General features: G+C 35.0%; 1 protein-coding gene across 2 annotated transcripts in view; it reads left to right on the forward strand.

Annotated features, from left to right (window-relative positions):
• LOC136041716 (tetraspanin-13-like) overlaps positions 1 to 23,339 on the forward strand; it is a gene marked incomplete in the record, with an annotated part of 60,715 nt that overhangs the window by 15,362 nt on the left and 22,014 nt on the right. For both annotated transcript variants that reach the window (XM_065726459.1, XM_065726458.1), the window contains 2 exon segments: positions 17,411 to 17,491; positions 20,587 to 20,754. In XM_065726459.1, the coding sequence (XP_065582531.1) occupies positions 17,432 to 17,491; positions 20,587 to 20,754 (228 nt within the window).

Genomic DNA, 23,339 nt, shown 5'->3' on the forward strand with positions numbered 1-23,339 from the left:
GGTCGCTCCCTACTACAGTTCGTTACCACGAACTGTTTGATTGGGATAGCTTAAATGGGCCTTAAATTGAGTACTTATATTGTTTATTATTATCAGTATTTTGTTTCAGCATTGACGAAGAACCAAAGCTATGGTTCATTTTCAAAAGATAAAAGAGATTGTAGATAAAGAAATTTGTCATATTTTAAGACGTAACATAAAAGGAATTTTTCAGCAAAATATTTTAAAACAAAATGAGTTTGAGATAGTACAAATAGCAAAAAAAAAATTGTTTTTATCTAGAAATCAAATCAGTAAAACGATGAAACATGATTTTGTGTATAGAACAAGAATTTTATTTGAAACAAATTTAACACGAATCCAAAATTTGAACTTGAATGGGCACAACTCACTCCCCCAAAAAATTCAAAACACCATCAGCCTACAGAAAAATAAGTTTGTTTTGGTTTATTTTACTGCCTCAAATCTAATTATTGTCTATAAAACTCTGATAAACGTTTCTAAAAACCTAATTAGTATTCATACAAGGGAATTATTTCAAGAAAAAAAGTTCTTTTTTTTAAAGCCAGAACTTAGCACCACATAGAGGAGGGGAGATGCGACTAGAGTTGGACCTCCTCTATTGAAAAAGTTATTTATGAAGTTCCCCTTGCAAAATGTGTGCATCGTTTGCCTTCATATGAACAAATAAGTTCAATTATAATATTCATAAAACGAAGAGAGTCTCCGTCATCTGATAAACATCTCAAAGTGCTTCTTGTTCCGTCTTACGTTGCACACCTCTTCCTCGCCGTGACATGCATGGTGCACCCCGCCAAAGTCCATATATACTTTGCCAATAGCATCGATTCGTGTACTCTTCGCGGGTGGGGACACATTATCCATTACCCGTAGTCAACCTGCGTGTGTTCCCCAGCGAGAACCTCCAACAGGTACGACTCTAGTTTGGCATTTGTGAAGGGACACACATGCACGGAAAGGTGTAGCATAAATGGCAGACAGTAGCAACGGCAATCAAAGGGATAAAATTAACCCTTGACTGGGCTGCCCACTTAATTCAACAATCTGTCTTGGCTTTTTTCTACAATTGGCCATGACTTGCACTTTTCCCACAACTATTCCCTCTTTTTTAAATTCAAAAATCAACGGAGGACACATTATCCAATTTTAATAATAACCATTCTTCCTGAACTTTCTCTATGTTCGTCTCAAGCGGAAGTTTTCTTGCGACATAGAGAATATCGTTGAAAGCTTTTAACCCCCAGAAAAAGTCTCCTATCGCTTGGAGTCGCTTTCAAACCTAATCTTACCACTTCCACGCCCTGCCATGCATGGTGCATCATGTCAGGCATGGTTTTCCTCCTGCCACGTCTAATGTGACACTTTCAGCACTTGATTTTTGAAAGTGTAGGTTACATCTTCCACACTACAATTTCTTTAGTGGTCCCTGCCTCCTATATATTCTGATTGAGTTGATGTCAAATGCATAGAGGTCTAACCCTTAGGGCCATGAACAGGTCATTTTGCCCTGAAGTAAAAAGAATATAGTGTTTATGCCACCATTTTTCCAGTCTGTTGAAGTCAAAGTTATAGACCAGTAGATATTGTGGTTTTTTTTTAACTACCTCAATCTGATAGTCGAAAGTCGAAGTATATTATGAAGAAACTGCACATGGATAGGGTGCTCCGTTCATCCCCTGAGAAAGTCTTAAAAAGCCAGTTTCTAGCAAAGTTTAAACCTAAATACTTTTAGTTTAAACTAAATACTTCTTCTTTTTGTTCTGTCTAATAGCAATCCCTAAGAAAATAATCTTGAACTCCCTCTACTTCTGGCATCTGACCTATGTAAACATAAGAGCATATAGGCTGTGTTTTCCAGTTTTAAGGTATACTTGTCATAGGCCTACCTTTAACTCCAGCTCATGTTCAGATTTGGAGGGAGTGTGTGGAACCACTGTACAGCCATTTCTGCGGATACCCCGAAATAGGACCAAACGACCAAAAATCAAGGCCAAAATGCTTGTTCGTAACATGCGTTATTTGCCTTCAGATGTTATCGTCGGCATTACATGGCTATCATTTACATTTTTTCTATATTTTTTTTTCTAAGCATGTTATTTGATAATCCTACCCCATTTAGGCTGCATAGCACATACATAGAATTGTTTTTTGGGAATGTAGAAAAGTTTTTTTTTCTAGTAGTTTTAACAGAGCTATTTGTCAAACAGTTCGTGGTAACGAACTGTAATTGAATTTTGGTAAGGAGCGATCCGGCTCTATAGTAACCAAAACTCTAAAAAATTGAATTTTGATATCAACAGCTACATCAAAAGAATCGCATTTTAATGCTGATTTTAAATATATAAGTTTCATCTAGTTTAGTCTTGGCCATCAAAAGTTAAGAGCCTGAGAAAATTTGCCTTATTTCGGAAAATAGGGGGAAACACCCCCTAAAAGTCGTAGGATCTTAACGAAAATGACACCATCAGATTCAGCGTATCAGAAAACCCTAGTGTAGAAGTTTAAAGCTCCTATCTACAAAAATGTGGAATTTTGCATTTTTTGCCAGAAGACAAATCACGGGTGCGTGTTTATTTGTTTGTTTTTTTTTGTTTTTTTTTCCCAGGGGTCATCGTATCGACCAAGTGGTCCTAGAATGTCGCAAGAGGGCTCATTCTAACGGAAATGAAAAGTTCTAGTGCCCTTTTTAAGTGACTAAAAAAATTGGAGGGCATCTAGGCCCCCTCCCACGCTCATTTTTTTCCCAAAGTCAACGGATCAAAATTTTGAGATAGCCATTTTGTTTAGCACAGTCGAAAATCATAATAACTATGTTTTTGGGATGACTTACTCCCCCACAGTCCCTGGGGGAGGGGTTGCAAGTTACAAACTTCAACCAGTGTTTACATATAATAATGGTTATTGGGAAGTGTACAGACGTTTTCAGGGTGATTTTTTTGGTTTTGGGGGTAGGGTTGAGGGAGGGGGCTATGTGGGAGGATCTTACCTTGGAGAAATATGCCATGGGGGAAAAAATTCAATGAAAAGGGTGCAGGACGAATCTGGTCACGTTAGAAAAAAACGTTAAATTAAGAGCTTAATATACAATGCTGGGTGTTCGGAGCCTCTCTATTATGGAGTATAATTTGAAAATAACACAACTATACGAGCGATAAAACATATATACCACAACCATAACTCAACTAACGAAAGAACTGCTAAGAGATAACACAACAATAAAGCGAAAACAGGTGAAAACTAACGGGAAAATAAACGAACTAAGAGGTGGAAGGGGACCGGAGAAAAAATATAATCCTTTTTCAATTTTGAGCCTAACTTCCGCAAAGGAATAATAATGTCAGAAGCCCCGAAATACCGAATTATTTTCTTTTCAAACAGTTTGTGGTAAGGAACTGTAGTAAGGGGCGACCCGGCTCAATAGTAAACGAAACTCTAAAAAACGGAATTTTGATGCTAAAAGATACATCAAAAGAATCAAATTTTTACGCTGATTCTAAATATATAAGTTTCAATTAATTTAGTCTTTGTCATCAAAAGTTACGAGCCTGAGAAAATTTGCCCTATTTTGGAAAAAAGGGGGAAACATCCCCTAAAAGTCATAGAATCTTAACGAAAATCACACTGCGGGGGGGTTGTCCCCCCCCCGCAGTCCCACGCTCTTTACGCTAAAGTTTTTAATTGTTTTAAAAAGTAGAATTGTGGCAAAGAGTCAAACTTTAGCGTAAAGAGCGTGGGACCGCGGAGGGGACAACCCATTTCATATAGGGAGTAATTTCTGTTCGTCTTAAGTTTTAATGTCGCTCCTTACTTTCAGTTAAAAAAACTAGTTTTTTTATTTAATTTCAATTAAACAACCTTTGGGATTCAGGAGTCATTCTTAAAGAATTGGGACAAAATTTGAACCTAACCGTAAGCAGCGAAGTATTGACGACGGGACAATCCTTTCGTTTCTGCAATAAATTCCGTTCGTTTAAGTTTCAACGTTACTCCTTACTTCCAGTTGAAAATCTTTTTTTTATTTAATCACTTGATGAAGCGAACAATCCGTAGATGCCTTCGTTTAAATTTCAGAAAACAGTATGTACTACTGGATTACAGAGCGTGATGCCCCCTCCCCCGAAAATGCACTGGTTCTTATTATAACCTGTTTGTCCTCGACTGAAGTAGTACCGCTGAAATCTAGGCCTAAGGATTGGATCTGTGCCATTTCCTTCAGGAGCACGAGTTCCCAAAAATAAATGGGGATTTGTTTTTCAAAATCTAGGAAGAAGGGCCAATTTTTTTAACAAAAAGTGTTTTTCAATGAAAATACCTATAGAAGGCTTTAAACCATGGGGGGAGTTGAGGCGGTTCCCTCCTCGCCCCATCATTGGCACCCCCTTGGTTGACCTATGGGTGTTAAAAGCAGTCTCAGGATACTGATTTTCTAACAGGCTTGCTTTTTCAAATGAGAAACACGTTTACATTTACTAGCCTTGACTATTAATCTGTGATTTTGTTTAATTTTTCGACCATTGGTCAGGTCTTCTCTCATGTTAACATCCTGTCGTTGGTTTTCCATAGATGTATGTTATGGCCTATTGACATGAATACTAATGCGTTTTAAGTCGGGGAAAACATATGAAAAACGTGCGGTAGGCTTTTGTGAATTCCCAAATGAATAGGAAAATAGTTCTTGTTAATGAAGTGTAAGTCCGGTGTGACCCTTTCTACAACAAACTGGAACTCCGGAACAAAAGCGGAATTGAAATTGTAGTGTGTGCACCAGAAGAAACTGATCTTCATTATGATTCTATCTATATATGAGTCATTAATTTGAGTAAAATCACAAAAGAATATTGGCATCATTAAAAAAAAAAAAAAAAAAAAAACACAAAAAAAACACACCAAACTGAAAGAGCTAAGATCTCATATGGTGCTTGTAACGAGATCGGAAGAGCCAAGAGCTCATATGGCATGAACTTTAGCAAAATTCTAAGAATCAATAGATTTATTTAAAAGGAAAATCAGAGGCTACTCATTTTTTCTAATTTTTCCTCTCCCTTCAGCCCCCCAGCTGGTCGAATCGGGGAAAACGACTTTATCAAGTCAATTTTTGCAGGTCCCTGACAAGCCTACCAATTTTCATCATCCTAGCACGTCCAGAAGCACCAAACTCGCCAAAGCACTGGACCCCCCCCCTAACTTTCTCAAAGAGAGCGGATCCAGTCCGGTTATGTCAATCACGTATCTACCACATTTGCTTATTCTACCCACCAAGTGCCATCCCGATCTCTCCGCTCTAAGCGTTTCCTAAGATTTGCGGTTTCCCCCTCCAACTCCCTCGAATGTCACCATATCTGGTCAGGATTTAAATCAAGAGCTCTGAGACATGGGTTTCCTATAAGTATCCAATTTCAATAAGATCCGGTCACCCGTTCTTAAGTTAAAAATACCTCAATTTTTCCGAATTAACACCCCCCCCCCCCAACTCCCCTAGAGAGAGCGGATTCAGTCAGGTTATGTCAATCACGTATCTAGGACTTGTGCTTATTTTTTCCACCGAGTTTCATCCCGATCTCTCCGCTCCAAGCGTTTCCAAAGATTTGTGGTTTCCCCCTCCAACTCCCTCAAATGTCACCATATCTGGTCGGGATTTAAATTAAGAGCTCTGAGACATGGGTTCCTTCTAAATATACAATTTCATTAAGATCCGGTCACCCGTTCTTAAGTTAAAAATACCTCAATTTTTTATTTTTTTCCAAATTAACCCCCCCCCCCCCAGCTCCGCCAAAGAGAGCGGATTCAGTCCGGTTATGTCAATCACGTATCTAGGACTTGTGCTTATTCTTTCCACCAAGTTTCATATCGATCTCTCCGCTCTACGCTTTTTCCAAGATTTCCCGTTTCCCCCTCCAACTCACCCAGTATCACCGGATACGATCGGGATTTAAAATAAGTGCTCTAAGACACGAGGTCCTTCTAAATATCAAATTTCATTAAGATCCGATTACCCGTTCGTAAGTTAAAAATACCTCATTTTTTTCTATTTTTCCTCCCTCCACCCCCCCCCCCCAGATGGTCGAATCGGGGAAACGACTGTTATCAAGTCAATTTGTGCAGGGCCCTGACATGTCTAACAATTTTCATCGTCTTGGCACGTCCAGAAGCACCGAACTCGCCAAAGCACTGGAAATCCCTAAAGAATAAGCACAAGTCCTAGATACATTATTGACATAACCGGACTGAGTCCGCTCTCTTTGGGGGAGTTGGATGTGGTGTTAATTTGGTAAAATTAGAAAAATTGAGGTATTTTAAACTTAAGAATGGGTGACCGTTCGTGAGGTATTTTCAAATTTGGTATTGAGAAGGAACTGATGTCTCAGAGTTCTTATTTTAAATCCCGATCAGATCTGATGACATTGGGGGGGGGGGGTAGTTGGAGGGGCAAAACTGGAAATTATGGGAAACGCTTAGAGTGGAGAGATCGGGATGAAACTTGGTCGGTAGAATAAGCAAAGATGTCGCAGATACGTGATTGACGTAACTAGGACCATGAAAATTGGTAGGCATGTCAAGGACCTGCACAAATTGACTTGTTAATGTCGTTTTCCCCGATCCGACTATCTGGGGGGGGGGGCTGAAGGGAGAGAAAAAATTAGAAAAAATGAGGTATTTTTGACTTACTAGTGGGTGATCGGATCTTAGTGAATTTTGATATTTAGAAGGACGCGCTAAAAAAAAGAAGAAGATGGCGCTAAAAAAAAAAATGCCAGAACACTATCCAGCAAAAATATTAAGATGCCCAAAATAGTGGCGTCTATTCAAAGAAATTTGGGGAGAGCAAATGTTTTTTCTGCATCCAAGGGGGGGTGTTGTGTTTTTTGTCAATTCTTTGGTGAAAATACGGAAAGGGGGGTTTTTCAGTAAGAATATCCCCAAAAATAGCGACGAAGACCACACTGCCTTTCCATAACAAACAAATACAACGTAGAAACAATAGGGAAAGTTTTTTCAAGACAATGGAAATTATTTATGTAGATATTTCGGCCCTATGTCCAAGGGCCGTCTTCAGCACAATACAATACTATATATATATATAAAAGAACTTACATCAAATTGTGAGAATTAAAACTGAATATAAAAACACTTATTAAAACAATTTTTTTTTTTAAAAATATAGCCCTAGCATCCTTACTTCAGCGAAGTTCAACCAGGACTGGCGAAAAGAATGAAATGAAGAAATATAAGCTCATTCAAACTAAAGAGAATAAAATGATTAGATGCAATTTCTTAAAGCTAATCTTGCTTGTTTAGCAGCCTGTCTCAAAGGCCTTTTCGTAGTTGGTTCAGTACTATTATAAATTGGTTTAGTAAAATATTTTGTTAGATCATTTTTAATTAAATTTGAGTATAAAGAATTTAATGAGTATTCCCCCAAGTCCCTGTTCAAAGAAATATTTTTATTTATTTTGAGATTAATTTCAATTGATTCTCGAACCACCTGTTTTATTCCCAAATCATTACTAATGAGTGAAGAGTTTTCAAAAAGTATTGACGCCACTGAGGGTTAATTAGCTTAGGATTATCGAAAGGTCGTGATTCCCCTATTTAAAGTCTGCCATGGCACGTGGCTGCGCATTTATCTCTAAACATATGTACTATCCATAAAAAAAGGAACTCATAGTATTATTACTTGTTATTTATTATTTGTATGTTATGTATTATTACTTGTTAATATTACTTGTTATTATTATTACTTGTTATGTATTATTACTTGTTATTTAATTGCTACTAGTCTATTATAATAAGAAAAAAGAACTTAGCAATAAATGAGAAAAGGACAACAACAACATTTAAGTATAGCCTAATAAAAGAAGGAAAGACGATGACTGAATTATAATCATAATTCAATCAAGAATATTAAACCAGTTAGGACATGCTTTTTTTTATGTGGACACTTTTTTAAGTGAATATAAGAACGCTTTATTCACGAAGCGGTCTTGAGTTATGTTTCCACAGTTGCATGTGGAATAAATACTTGGCAAAAAAAAGAACGAATCAGATTTTGGTTTTATCGATTTTGGCGAATATATTTTAGAAAGAGACACAGTGCAGGATATAATGTAGTGTGACAGCATTGTAAAGACTAGCGAGGTAAAAACAGTCAATGAGTACTTATGCATTATTTTGTGGTCAAAAGTTTGAACAATGGCTGCTTAGTGCATAGTCGTGCCATAGTGGTGGCACGTGCCACCAACGTGCCATTTTCATTTATGTTACCAAGTCCAGGTGGTCCTAAAATTTCAGCAAAAAAAAATTGCCGATCATTTCACGCTTCTGCATATTAAATAAAAAAAGAACTTTTTTTTTCTACTGAAAGTAAGGAGTAACATTAAAACTTAAAACGAACAGAAATTATTACATATATGAGTGGGTTGCCTTCTTCTCAACACCTCGCTCTTCACGCTAAAGTTTTTGGCACTTTAGAAACAAGTTACTTATTGTTCTATTTAAAAGACTCTTGCATTTCTGGAGTCGTTTTCAGAGAATCGCGACAAAATTTATACTTTAGCGTAAAGAGTGAGGTGTTGAGGAGGTGCCAACCCCCCCCTCATATACGTAATAATTTCTGTTTGTTTTAAGTTTTAATGTTGCTTCCTACTTCCATTTGAAAAAACAAATTTTTTAATAAATTTTCGATTGTTTTTTGATAATGTCAGGATATCTGGCTCCATTTCCACGGAAAAATTCCCCTCCCACCGAAACGTACTCTGGACGATTCAATGCTGGTGAAAATTTACCCCGGACAATTACCTTAACATCTCCAAGCGTAAGATTGAGTCGGTACAGAGAAAGTAAGACTCATAAAGACATTTCGTATAGAAATTCTGGTAGATTCCCTCAGCATTAAATTTCCCCTGAAAAATTCACCCCCTGGAAACGTCTCCCTCTGTTAAAAATTCTCCCCCTGCAAAATCCCCCCAGTCGAAAATCAGTCTTTCAAATGTTTGCATGCTTCACAATAATAAGTAATATACGTAAAAAGGGCATTTTTTTAAAATTAAAGACGTTTCCACAGAGTCTGTGGGGGTCATGCTACCTCCAAAGACATTATTATTGAGTCTTTCAACTATGTTGAACAAAATGGCTATCAAAATTTTGATATAACTTACAATCCTTGTCCCTGGGCTCTAGTGGGTTTTATCCACTCTGAATACATCGTGATATGCTCTTTGGACTGCTGTTAATAAAACGACTTATCTCGCAGTTTCGATCGAATGCGTTTGGGGAAAAGAGGATGTTAGGAAGGGGTGTAGTTTCCCTCCATCCCTTTTGACTCTTAAAAGGGAACTAGAACTGTACATTTCCAATCAAATGAGCTTCCTTTATCGTTCTCACGACCATCCCTTCGATAGAAACCTTACTTGCCTCTGGGGCATAATTTATATCGCTTTCTCTCCAGACTCTGGGGGGTTTGTGTCAACCCCAAAGTCCTTGTTATGTGACATTGGCAATATTCTTGACTAAATGGATATCTAAACATTTCTATCGGACGCATTTGGGAAAAGAAGACATGGGGGGGGGGCGTAGCTTCCCTGCGGTCACTTTGACTCGTTGAAGGGACTAGAACTTCTGATTTCCATTCCAGTGAGCCCCCTCTGAAGTTTGTACGACCACCATTTTCTTAAAAACCTTATATGTCCTCGAGGCATAATTTAAAACCCTGAGGACTGTCCTGAGGGTTGTGGTCATACTGAAAGACACAATTTCCGTATCTTTCAACTATCCTGAACAGAACAGATGTTTCAAAATTTTGATTGGATGTTTTTTTTTTTGAAATGATGGCCGTGTAAGGGGGGGGGGTCTTGTTGCCCCCCAATCAGTTTTGACTGTCAAAGAGGGCTCTAGCCCTTTTAAGTTTCAATCGAATGAGCCCTTTTCGAAGTTTGTACGACAACAAATGACCATCTAAAAAGTTTTATCAGATGCATTTCAGAAAAATACATCTGTGTGTGTTGGGAGGGAGGATTTCTGCCCTCCAATCTCATGGACTCTTAAAAGTGGACACTACAAATTTTGATTACCAATCGTATGAGGCCCTTCGAAGTTTATACAACCACTATTTCTATAAAAAATCTTATATGCCCTCAGGACATAAGTCACCCCTTGCCCTTAGGGCTGTAGGGGGGTTGTCATCCTCAAAGATATAATTTCCAGACCTTTCAACTACGCTGAACAAAATGGCTGTCTCAAAATTTTGATTGGATGTGTGGGCAAATTGACTCAGGGGGAGGGAGTCCTGGTTGCCCTCCAATCACTGTTGACTCCAAAAAGGGCACTAGAATTTGCAATTGAATGAGCTAGTTTTGAAGTTTCTACGACAATTCCTTCTATACGAAGTGTCCTGGTCTAAAAAAAGCAAAAACAAAAATAAACAAATAATAGCCTACATTGTTCCCACATCGCTGTCTGGTTAAGCAGCACTATTGCGCTGCCTGTGATTAAAAAATATGTATGACGCCTTAGTTTTATAACAGATGTTTGCTTAAATTGTGGCCCTCACTTTTGAAGATTTATTTATTATGTCGGTCTCGTAGGGAAGATTTAACATTTTGATCGCCATGAACGAAATGGCTATCTTGAAATATTGATAAGATACCTTCTATGTTGGGGGTGCCTGATGGCACATTGGACGTTGAACAGGTAGTAAGCTGGGTCCGATTCGACCCTTTAAAAAGGCATCATAATTTGCAAATTAAGCCATCTCTTAATTTGCAATCGATTGAGTCAATCAAGTTTCCACAACTATATGCTAGTAGTATACTATAGATGGGTACTAGTTCGCCCATAGGGGGTATACTGCTGGAGTTCCCAATCCCTCGTATCTCTTACGCAGATAATTGCACGACCATACCCCTGTGTACTGTTGGAGTTGCTAGCCGGTTGTATCCACCTATACTCCGGTTAGAGCCATAGAGACAAGAACGTTTCCTGGAAAAACATTAAATGCCAAAGTCTGATTTTTGAGATCCTGGAAACAGGAAACGTTCCATGGTAATATTTGAATGCCAACTTTAATTTGTCGATAAAATAACAGAACGAGTCCCAATACACCCGTATCCCACTTCTGATCTTCGAGATAAGGACGTTTCCTAGATGTCATTATCTGGATTACTGGTGATGGATGCATTTGAATGCCAAATATTTGATATCAAAGAATGAGAATTGGTCTAAGTTATTACCATTAGATAAATTGAGCTTGATCATCAACATACTTATTAAAATAAATTTGGATGAGGACTATGATTTACAAGAGGTTCTTATTCTATTTTTTGTTTCTTTATGCTTAGTGGACAGGGACTGTTTTGTGTACAGTTTGTATGTATCAAAAGACGTTTACAATCCATTTAGCTAGCGAATTTTACGTATATAATTTTTAGTTTTAAAAACACCCCTCCCTGCTAGCCATTTTTGAAATATTGAATATCAGTTATAAAAAACAGCTTTCCCTACTACCCGTTCTTGAACTATTGAATTCAATCCACGGAATGTTGTTTAATCTGGACGCCCAGGGGACGGTAAAGAACAACATCAAAACTAAAAAAGAGCATTTACCGAATTGTATGTGTTTGTATATCATGTATTATAATTTAGTTGTAAAAAAACACCCCTCCCCACTAGCCATTCTTGAACTATTGAATTCAATCCATGGAATATTATTAATATTATAATTTTATTATCCATCGTAATGTATAAATACACTAAATATGGAGTAGGAAAAAAACAATGCGCAACACAAAGTAATCAACAACAGATTATCATCTATTTCAGAAGTCTATATATATCACGTGTTGAATCAAATTCTTGCCTATACTGTAGTAGACCCCTTTGCACGGCAATAACGGGCTTGGCCACTCCATACTTCTTTGATATGCTGCTGTTGCTTGACCAAGGTGGAAGTTTCAACAAATATTTTGCAAACTTATAAAAACACTTACATAACCCTTTAATATCAGCCTCAGTGAAAATACACTGTGCTAATGCAAGGAAGTGGAGAATAACGAACGCATTATACACTTTTCCTAGAATGGTTCTACAAAACTTATAATTTAATATAATGAGGAGGCCATAAGCTTAACGAGTTTTTAGCGAAAAAACTTTTCAGCAACTGACGAGTAGCACGAACAGTGGGTCCAAAAGGCAGTATCAGATATATCAAAGAACTTTTGGGCTTTAGCAATTCACCACCAATATCAATTTCAATAGGCTCTTTTGAACTGAGGTTAAAAATCATTATTTCAGTTTTACTTTTGTTGAACGATAAACCTACTTCTCATCCCCAGCATTAAGAATACGGAAATTTGATTAAATTCCTTTTATTTTACGGCTTATATTTAGAATATCGTCAGCATAGATAGCCATTGATACATCTTTTCCACCTAGTTTACAAGTCGTGAGCGCTTTCTCTTGGGGTACTAATACACTATTATTAAAAAGTGGTGGGGAAGTCACTTGCTCCCTGTCGGATACCTTTCTCTCTGTCGGATTTACCTTTCATAATATTCTGAACCTGGACCTCTAGGGGACGATAAAGAGCAGTATCATAACTAAAAAAGAGCATTCACCAAATTGTATATGTTTGTATATCATAATAAACATTAGCTTTAAAAAACACCCCTCCCTACTACCCAGTCTTCCACTATTGAATTCAATTTATGGAATATTTTGAACCTGGACCTTCAGGGGACGGTAAAAAGCAATATTAAAACTAAAAAGCACATAAATACGGCCTTTGGGTAGTTTACGAGCTTAGCCCTTCATCCAAATCTAATTTATATTTTATTCTGAACATTTTGATTTTTTTTCACTTGGAATTTTTTGAGACTTAAAGTTTTTTCTTGGGACTTCTCGGGAATGTTTAAAGACTAAAAATTGTTTTCGTTTGGAACATAGAATTTTTTGAACTTGATTTTCTTGAACTTAGAATTGTTGAACTTTGATTTTTTGGAACTTCTAAATTTTTTAGGGGGGACTTTAAATTTTTTGTTTTTATTCTTGGTATTTCTTTCCACTTATTTTTTATTCATGCCTTCAAACGACATTGCACTCATACAAAAAATTATAGTTCATATTTTCGGTAAATAAAATGATAGTGAAATCGTGTATGGTTTTATCAAATTTTATCAAGCTTTTCAAGAATACATTAAACCTGAGGAGTGTCCTACGAAATTATTGTCTAGTGGAATCGTTTGCACAATGGATATGTATTTGACAGTTATTATTACTTAAACTTTGGTGAATATGCTTTTTGGATTTTTTTTTTTTCTATACGACTGCCACTATGCTACTCTATTCACACAAGCAGACACAGAGACACGTGTACACAGATACATAGGTATACAGGTTCATAGGGTTACGGAATCACAGGCTTACAGACACACAAGCCGACGCACAGACACAGAAACAGAGGAAATTGTGGTTTGACCTATATTTCAGGAAAATCCCGGCAAGGAAGAAGCCCCTCTTACAGTTTGGTTAGAATATGATATACCTTCCTACACGCACACGAGTGTGTTTTTTCTTCTCCGATACTGTGAATTTTACAGTTATTTTAAGGACAATTTTGAACAAGTATACCTTATGACTAGAGATATACATAGACTACAAGATGTTTGAAACGCAACTGTGAAATATATTAAGGATATGAATGGTTGTAATCAGTATGGGAAAATAGTGAGATAACCAGGTTATTATTGTTTTTTTGGAAGTAAAAATGCTTTGAAAAAAATGGCTCTTATAAGACTGTTTTGGCTTTTACATTAGTAATAAATATTTTTTTTACCATTTTGTCAGTTTTATATTTTTAAGGGGGCTATAAGACAATAGGTTGCTAAATTGAAAAAAAAAAATGTAGACTTAAATTATGGAATCGTCATTTAACTGGCTTGTTTTAAGGAAATATTTAATGTTACTTGCTATAAAAATACTTGAATAAAAAAGACTGTACTATGAGAAACCTTCCTTGATTTTGTAAATTGACCGATTTTTAATATGTTCATATTCAAATTGGAGATTGTTTGCTGGTACTTAGGTTGACATAGACAACTTGAAAGGACTTCTATGTAAATTTGTCTGGTTATTCGTAGTTGGTTGTGTCAAGTACATGTTTTTGGAAGTAGAACATAAGACAATAAGTTTTTAAATTGGTAAAAAAAAGTTCATACTTAAATCAAGAATTCATTTATCCTACAACTGCTCTGTTTTAGGGAAATGTTCGATGGTACATGCTAGAAAGAAGTTTGAATCTAGGAATGTACCCTTCGCAACCTTCAAATAAAAGCACTTTTGCATACAACAAATTCAGCTAGTAGATAAATTCCAAGTGTCTTAGTTGCTGACTGAGTTTCAAGAATTTAATAAAAGCACTTTCGAGTACAATAAACTCAGGTAGTTGATAAATTCCGAATGTTATTTGCTGGCTGAGAACCAAAAAATTAATAAAAGCACTTTTGGATTCAACAAACTCAGCTAGCTGGTAAATTTTGTGTGTTTTAATTACCGACTGCGTGTAAAAACATTTAATAAAAGCACTTCTGGATACAACTAACATTTAGTAGACTTTTGGCTACAGCAAACTCAGCTAGCTGATAAATTCTGTATGTTTTAGTTACCGACTGCGTTTAAAAATAATAAAAAAAGCTTTACTGAGTGCAACAAGCTCAGCTTTTAATTTGTGACTTAAAAATTAAATAAAAGTACTTGGTTAAATAGGTCAAATTTCAGACTTCAATTAAGGATTTGTCTTGCAATTGGGCTGTTTTAATGAAATATTTGATGTTACATGCTAGAATCAAGCTTGAATCAAGGAATTTACTCTGAGAAACCTTCCTTAATTTTGGAAAATGAAGGGTTTTTTTAAGCTGTTCATATTACAATTGAACATGGTATGCTGGTAATGAGGCTGACATCGGTAATTTGAAATGAATTCCACGTAAATTTGACTGGTTAATAGCAACTGAAAAAATGGTAAGATAGAATATTTATTGCAAATATAAAATTCAAAACATATTTATAAGTGCAATTTTTTATTTCAAAACATTCTTATGTTTAAAAATACAATAATAATAACATGGTTATCTTACTATTTTAGCATACTGATTCAAGTCTTTGTCTTTAATATATTTCAAAGTTGCATTTAAAACATATTGTAGTCTATGTATATTTATAGTCATAATGTGTACTTGTTCAAGATTGTCCTTAATGTAAGTATAAAATTCACTGTGTCGAAGAGAAAAATACAGACTCATTTGCGCGTAGCAAGGTATACCATATTCTAACCGAAATGTCGGAGAAGCCTCTTCCTGGCTGAGATTTTCCTGAAATATAGATTAAGTTACGATTTACTTGGTTTCTGTCTCTGTTTGTATATCTGTAAGCCTTTGAGTCTGTAAGCCTGTGAGTATGTATGCCTATGCATCTGTGTGCATATTTGTGTTTGTGTTCCTGTGTCTCTGTGTGCCAAGAGTACCACAGGGGCAGCTGCTTAGAAAATAATACAACAAACATTCATCGAACATTATGTAATAATAATCGACAAATGTGTATGCATTGTGCAAACGATTTCACTAGATGATGATTTCATTGGACACTCCTGAGGTTCAGTGTACTCTTGAGATGCTTGATAAGATTTTGATAAAACCAGACACGATTTTACTATCATTACATATACTAGAAATATGAACTGGATTTTTTGTTATAAGTATATGCAATGTCATTTAAAGCATGAGTAAAAAAAAGTTGATAAAATACTATGTTTAAAAGGAAAGAAGAACTCGTATTTCCACAAAAAAAAGTCGAGGTTAGAAAAGTCAAAATGTTCTGAATCAAAAACATATAAGATTCACCTCAAAGGCTAAGTTCGTAAACCACCCGAAGGTAGTGTTTATGTGCTTTTTAGCTTTGACATTGCTCTTTACTGTCCCCTGAAGGTCCAGGTTCAAAACATTTCATCGATTGAATTCATTAGTTCAAAAATAGCTAGTAGGGAGGTTGGTTTTTTACAACTAACGATTCCATATTATATACAAAAACATACAATTCGGTAAATGCTCTTTTTTAGTTATGATATTGTTCTTTATCGTCCCCTGGAGCTCCAGCTTCAAAAATATTCCATGGATTGAATTCAGTAGTTCAAGAATGGGTAGTAGGGAGGTTTTTTTTTAAACTAATGATTATACATGATGCACAAACGTATACGATTCGGTAAATTTGATATTGTTTTTACAGTCTCGTGGGAGTAAAGGTTAAAAATATTCCGTGGATTGAATTCAATAGTTCAAGTATGCCTAGTATGGATGGTTGTTTTTTTTTTTAAATAATGGTTAAACATGAAATACAAACACACACAACTTGGTGAATTCTCTTTTTAGTTTTGATATTGTTATTTACCGTCTCTTGAGGGTCTGTGTTCAAAAATGTTCTATAGATTGAATTCTCAATTGTTCAAGAATGGCTAGTAGGGAGGGTTGTTTCTTAAAAGTAATGATAATATACACACAATTCAGTAACTAAATGCATTGTAAATGTCTTGTGATTAATCAAAAATGTATGATAAACTGTCTCCGTCCACTAAGCATATGACAAAAGTACACAATTAGAAACTTTTGTATGTTAAAGTCCTCATCAAAATTCCTTTTATTAAACATGTTGATTGGTGAAGCTCACTTTATCTAATGGCAATACCTTAGGCAAATTCTCATTCTTTTTTATCTAATATTTGGCATTCGAATAGATCCATCATCGGAATCTCAGATAATAACATTCAGGAAACGTTCTTGTCTCGAAGACCAAACTTGGGATATGTGTGTATTGGGATTTGTTGTGCTATTTCATCGACAAATTAAAGTTCGCATACAAATGTTCCCTGGAAACGTACTTATCTCGAAGACCAGACTTTGGCATTTCTTATCTTTATGGTTCTGACCGGAGTATAGGTAGATGTAATGGGCTAGTGACTCCAATAGTACAGTGAGGTATGGGCGTCCTAGTATATGTGTAGGAGATGCGAGGGATTGGTAACTCCAATAGTATACCTCCTATGGGCGTGTTAGTACCCATCCTTAATACTACTTCTTCTCTGTATGATGAGACTTAGGATTTAATTACGTGGGAGACTTGCAGCTCTTTATACTACACTTTATACTGTGCTTATATTTGTTTTTGCTATATTGTGAATGAGTATGATCCGCTTCTCATTGTGACAATCATTGAAAACCATGCAAGGTGATCTGGTCGTAAAGCCTCAAAGTATTTTTCATAGGTGGCCAAAAATTTTTAACCGAAGAAGGAGAAATAAAACATGCTCATTCCCAAGACGAGATTTTAATTTTAGATTTTTCTTTTACAGGTGATTTTTTGAAAAGGAGCAATGTGTAGCGGCTTTAAATGTACAAAAACATCCCTTGTGGTCCTAAACATAATCTATATTGTAAGTATTAACTTTTTTTCAATGGTGCCGTAAAGGCCCTAAGTTTTAAAGGGACGGGTTTCATTTAATTTCAAATCAGTTTAATGAAACGGATCGGATTTTAAACTTTGTCCCTTTCTTAGTAAAATCTTTAATATAGATAAATTCTATAATTAATATAGAGATAATTCAAGAATAGAAAGAGGGGCTAAGAGAGACTTTCCTGGGTTGCAGAGTTTACCGAGCTGGGAATTTGGAATCATTAGAATACTCTGCTCTGATTTTTTTTTTACTTCTGGGACCATCATTTGTATCAAAGTCACCTACATTTTAGGTCTAGGTTTCACTTATCTCTGTTGTGCAGAGCTCTTTTGCGGGGTTATGTTTTATTAACCTCCTTAAAGTCAATTCAGGTTTTTGTTTTTAATGTGTTAATGCAGGATAATCTGGGTGCAGCATTGCGGTTGTTTTAGTAGAGGCACAATAATCACCTATAATGTGGAGCAGAGCTCCATAAAACTCCCAGGAAGGTTAGGTTTCATTCTGTGCTCGGCAACATTTTTTTGAAGTTTCGCCTAAAACATCAACCTCCCAAAGACTTAGATGAGTGCAAAAAAATAAGGTGCAAGGTAAAATCTTGTTACATATTTGAATTTGGTATCAAGGGGGGCGTCCAATTTCCACCATCTGTTTTAGCCTACATCTCAGAACATCACATGGGTCATACAGTTCCATCAATTTGTTTTGCACAGTTTCTGCCATTCTCGGAATAATTTCGGTACTTATCGGTTATATAATAGACACTATAAAATTTCGACACAAAAAACTAGTCAAGTAACTGCTTTATACTGTCGATCATTTGGATGGCAAAGATAAGATGGATTAATACCGGTTAGTTTGCTTTGAATTTACATATATGTTAATTTATTAACATAGCACCTTTCATCTAACCTCAACCATTTTGCTTAGTTCTATGTCAGCCTAACTTCAAACAAAATTGTACTATTTCAAAAACGAGGAAGAAATGCATGTCTCTAGCTTCCTCCATTAATTATCATACGGAACAAACTGTAAATTAAGGTAATCTCTCAAACGTGGTAAAAACAAACACTGCCTTAATTACCCTCTTAACTGACCAGTAACAATTGACTGATTTTCTAAATAAAGAACAATTGGAAACACTAAGGTCATATCCATTCCAAAAAATTAAAATATAAATATATACCTGAATAATTTCTATTACCTAACCAGACTACTATAAAGATTGGTCAAAAGAACTAACTTTCTAGATAAATTCTTATTCATTGGGTCATAAAAAAAAATACTCTTGTGGTTTCAACTAGGTGGGACACAGTCACTAGCTTCCTGGACTCGGTAGCTCATTAACTTATATTATAGCATGTATATTTACGTTATCTGAAGTTATTTCATGAATTGATAGAAAGCGAGGGCTTGGAATTAAACTGCAAATTTGTTTATTTGGAATAATGCTCTAAGTTTGGTTAAAAATTGGGCTGCTGTTAATATGAAACTAAAACAGTTCAAAATAGGGATGAAACCTTTTTATTGACAGTGAATAGATATAAAATTATTTAAATGAATATTTCGGTTTCATCCCTATTTTGAACTGTATTACTTTCGTTATGGAAAGGCAGTGTCGTCTTCGAAGTTATTTAGCTGTTAATTACGAGACAGAACTGAGATAGGGGAGAAAAAAAGGGAAATACTATTCTATTCCCCGTTTAATGTTGTTTCCAAATATGATGATTTCACAACATAGGGGCCAGTTACAGTCCTAGGCTATACACAAAGTTCGCAGATTTTGTCGTTTTGTCTTTATTTTTGTGGTTATTCCCCATAATTTTTGTGGTTATAACCACATTTTTTGTGGTTATTCACCATTCTGTTAATTTAGAGGAGTGTGCGTAACTTTGTTGGCCTCAGGCGGCTTGGTGCTGCAGTGAGTTGTTGTTAGTAGCAGTAGTATAGAGAAAATTATCATTATAGCCTATGAAAATTAATTATCTGCAAGGATGTGGAGCTGTTGGTTCGTAATGCCAAATAAAGCCAATTTGAAACATTTGAGTAGTCTTGTTCTTATAGCCTAAAGTTCTATAGACTCTGTTGTGGAAAGTGGGCTCCTAGAGGGAGAGATATTCTTACAAATACATATATATATATATATATATATATATATGAATTTATTAATCTTTATCATAACCAACGCTTAAATTGATCATCTTGTGCATTTATACGTTCAGCACTTACCTTTGTGAAATTGTCCTTTCTAGTGGCGATAGAATCTCGTAATTGAGTAATCAGTTCCAAACATAAAAACAATTTGACTCTTTCTTGTACTGTTAGTTTTTCACCTATGTTCTTATTAATTTTTAAACACAAAAAAGTATAGATTGATCTTTTGTCCTTGGCTTCTATACAAGCCTCAATTACACCTCTTTGACGCTGCATCCACTCATGATATTCAAGGCGCTGAATTAACAAATTTCGCTCAAAAACTTACCTTGCTCTTCTTCACGCGACCTTACCCTTGTCTTAAAAGAGAAATCCTCTTTTTACTTTGTAGGTACAGTAACCTTTGTGAAAAATTCGCTTCTATCTCACTTTCTAAGGCTATAATTAGAGAAAGGTTGAGGTGGCTAGGACATGTTCTACGGAGTTCTAGGGATTTACCCCCTCCCTTGAACATATCCTCCGCGGAAAATAACCACCTGCAGAAAATAACCCCCTCGGAAAATACCCCCTAACGGAAAATTTTATATCTTTTTATTGGCTTAAATTTTCAAACAGAAGAACCGACGAGGTGAAATTTAGCTCTTGTTTCTTTAGTGTCTTTAAATTTAATACAGGAGGTTTTAAAGTTAGTTTTATATCAGACTTGAAAAGGGTGGAATTATTTGTCTCTTCAGAAATCAGCAATAAGGTGACTGCATATAAAAATGCGTTACGGGTTTTAACTATTGATATGAAGCCGGAATTTTTACCTTTTGACTTATGGGAAAGTAACTTGTTTTTCTCTTTGATTTAATACTATTTTGCAAAAATTTAAATACTATGTCGTCAACTGCACTAATTAATGATTTGCTTTTACTTTTAAGGTTGTGAGTTTCATACTTATTGGTGTAGCTGCCTATGGGAAAGCTTCTAGTCTCGTAACCAGTTTGCCAGTAATTGGTGGAATAACGGCATGTGGTATTTTTCTGTTGCTGACAGCAATTCTTGGACTTGTTGGCACGTTTAAGCATCACCAAGTCCTACTATTCTTTGTATCCTTTTTTGCTATTGGGTCTAAAAAAAATCACATCCTCTTCTTCCTGTATTGTTTAATTTTTTTTTTTTTTTTTTTTTTTTTTAGTTTCACCTGTCAATTTTAAAGGGGTAAATACCTAAAGGAAAAAAACTAAAGAAAAAAAAATTTATAAAAAAAAAAAATATTTCAATGATAGGATCATAATTCTTAATGCAAGGTTCTATCAAAATATGCTATCAGTTGACGTAAAATGAAAAAAGCCAAGATATTTTAAAAATAGGATCATAATTCTGAATCCAAGGTTCTATCAAAATATGCTATTAGTTGACAATCTTGAGTTTTGGTTACTATGAAGTAATAAACGGGGTCAATAAATTAAAATTTATTTTTTCGTTTTCATTATTTATATTATCATTTTACTATTAATTGCTTTGTTATATGTGATTGTATTTATATTATTTCCATATATATTATTTTATTAGTACTATATTTCTGTTTAATGTAAAAAACAGAATTCGTTTGTTCCATTTGGATTTGACTGCTAGTTAATTTTGAACAATCAGGATTTAGAAATAATAAAACAATCGATATAAAAATGATCTGCGACTTAAATATTATTTAAATATTTTATATCATTTTATTATTCTTACATTTTTATTGGCTAAAAAATTTATTTATTTAATGGCTTTTTGTTGGTCTTTGTACCATTCGTATTAAAGTGTTTATCCTAGAGAATGTGAATGATTTAAAAGTATCTATAAATGCTTTCAAATAAGGAAAAATAATTAGAAACTGTTTTTGGAGGTAAAATTATTAAGATAGAGTTCACTCTGGTTTATAATTGAATGTCCCAAAATGGAAACAATATTGTATTCTTTAAATCTGATATATTTTAAAATATATTTGCCATACTAACATTATCTGATGTGAAACCAAACCCATCTAGATAGGTGATCCACATGGAAACATTTCTTTACCCCTCCCATTATCATTAAATATATTTTTATTAAATCGTCTGCTAAATGATATTAGAGACCCAACAATCAGAAAGAACTTTCAAAATGAAGATTGAGAGTTCGCCTCCTTAGAGGTTAGTTGAACCTTGCAAGTTAAGAAAATAGTAAATTAAACTTTGAGGGTTATCTTAGCGAAATACTCAACTAAAAATGCTGTTAGAGAAGGATTGGATATTTAGTAAATAAGTTTGTTTGTTTATTAGTATAGTACTTTGATATTTTTTTTTTATAAAATAGCTAATAGTAAAGTAAAAACTTGACACTGTTTCTTCTTGATTGTCTGTATAAATGACTGGTTCGTGTTATATCTCAATCAATCTACCATTTTGTTCTTAATTACGGTTATATGGTCCCTGAAGTAGGGTATCTTTGCTTTCTTTTTCTCATAGAGAAAGAAAACTTATAAAAAACTTAAAAGAAAAAGATAAACTTATGTTATCTTTGTTAACAGTTGTTGGGGCTCTTTGGAGTACGATTTGAGCTGTGTTTGGTCTCAACAAATCTAGAGAGTATCCCTCTAGCATGTTCTTATCGTGAAGAGCATGGGATCGAGAAGGTAGCAGCCCCTCCTCCCTCATTCGTTTGCAGTTCTAATAAAGGCTCTTTACTTTCATTTTAAACAATTTTTTACTTGATTTGCGTTCGTTTTTACACCCTAACCAGGGTTGCCTTAAATGTGAAGAAGCCACAATCAATTTTAGTCAATTTATGCCACATAGCAACAGCTTGGCTTACCACCGATAGACTATATAAGCAGAGTTGACTCGTTTGAGAGTTGAAATGTGCATAGTATAGTATAGTTGTGTACAAGTTATTAGGGGAGTGGTCAGCGTGTCTTTTTAAAGGGTGGGGAGAGCCGAGCAACACTATTTTTTTGAAAAAAAAATTTGAAGGAGCCCCCTAAAACCAACAGGGGATCGGAAAAATTATCTTCTTAACCTCTAAATTTGAAGCAAGGCGTGTGGAATAAGCATTCACTGTAAATTCCAATGGAATCGCAGCTTCTTTACTGTTCCAGACAGATTTTGAGTGTAAGATTAATGATTATATTCATTTGTTTGCTCCGCAAGGGGTGAATATAGGAAGCATCTATCAAGAACAGGATCTGCACTAAGAAGCCTGCTATCTTCAAAAATTAATAAAATTACTAAAATAATGTAATAATATGCAAATAAATGTAATAATAAATGTAAGTGTCATAATGTAATAATAATGCAAGAAGCCTGCTATCTATCAAGAACAGGATCTCCACATAGAAGCCTGCTATCTTCAAAAATTAATAAAATGACTAAAATAATGTAATAATATTCAAATAAATGTAAGTGTCATAATGTAATAATAATGCAAGAAGCCTGCTATCTATCAAGAACAGGATCTGCACATAGAAGCCTGCTGTCTTCAAACATTAATAAAATTACTAAAATAATGTAATAATATAATAAATATAAAATAATGAAGTTAATAAAATTAATAAATAAATAAGCAAAAATTCATAATAATAACGACTAAAAAAAGGAATTAATAAAAATTAATAAACGATTATTAAATAAAAAATTAATTGCTAAAATTTGTGTCTATCTTTGAG

This window comes from Artemia franciscana, unplaced genomic scaffold (assembly GCF_032884065.1).
Source record: "Artemia franciscana unplaced genomic scaffold, ASM3288406v1 PGA_scaffold_330, whole genome shotgun sequence".
Classification (NCBI taxonomy): Eukaryota; Metazoa; Arthropoda; class Branchiopoda; order Anostraca; family Artemiidae; genus Artemia; species Artemia franciscana.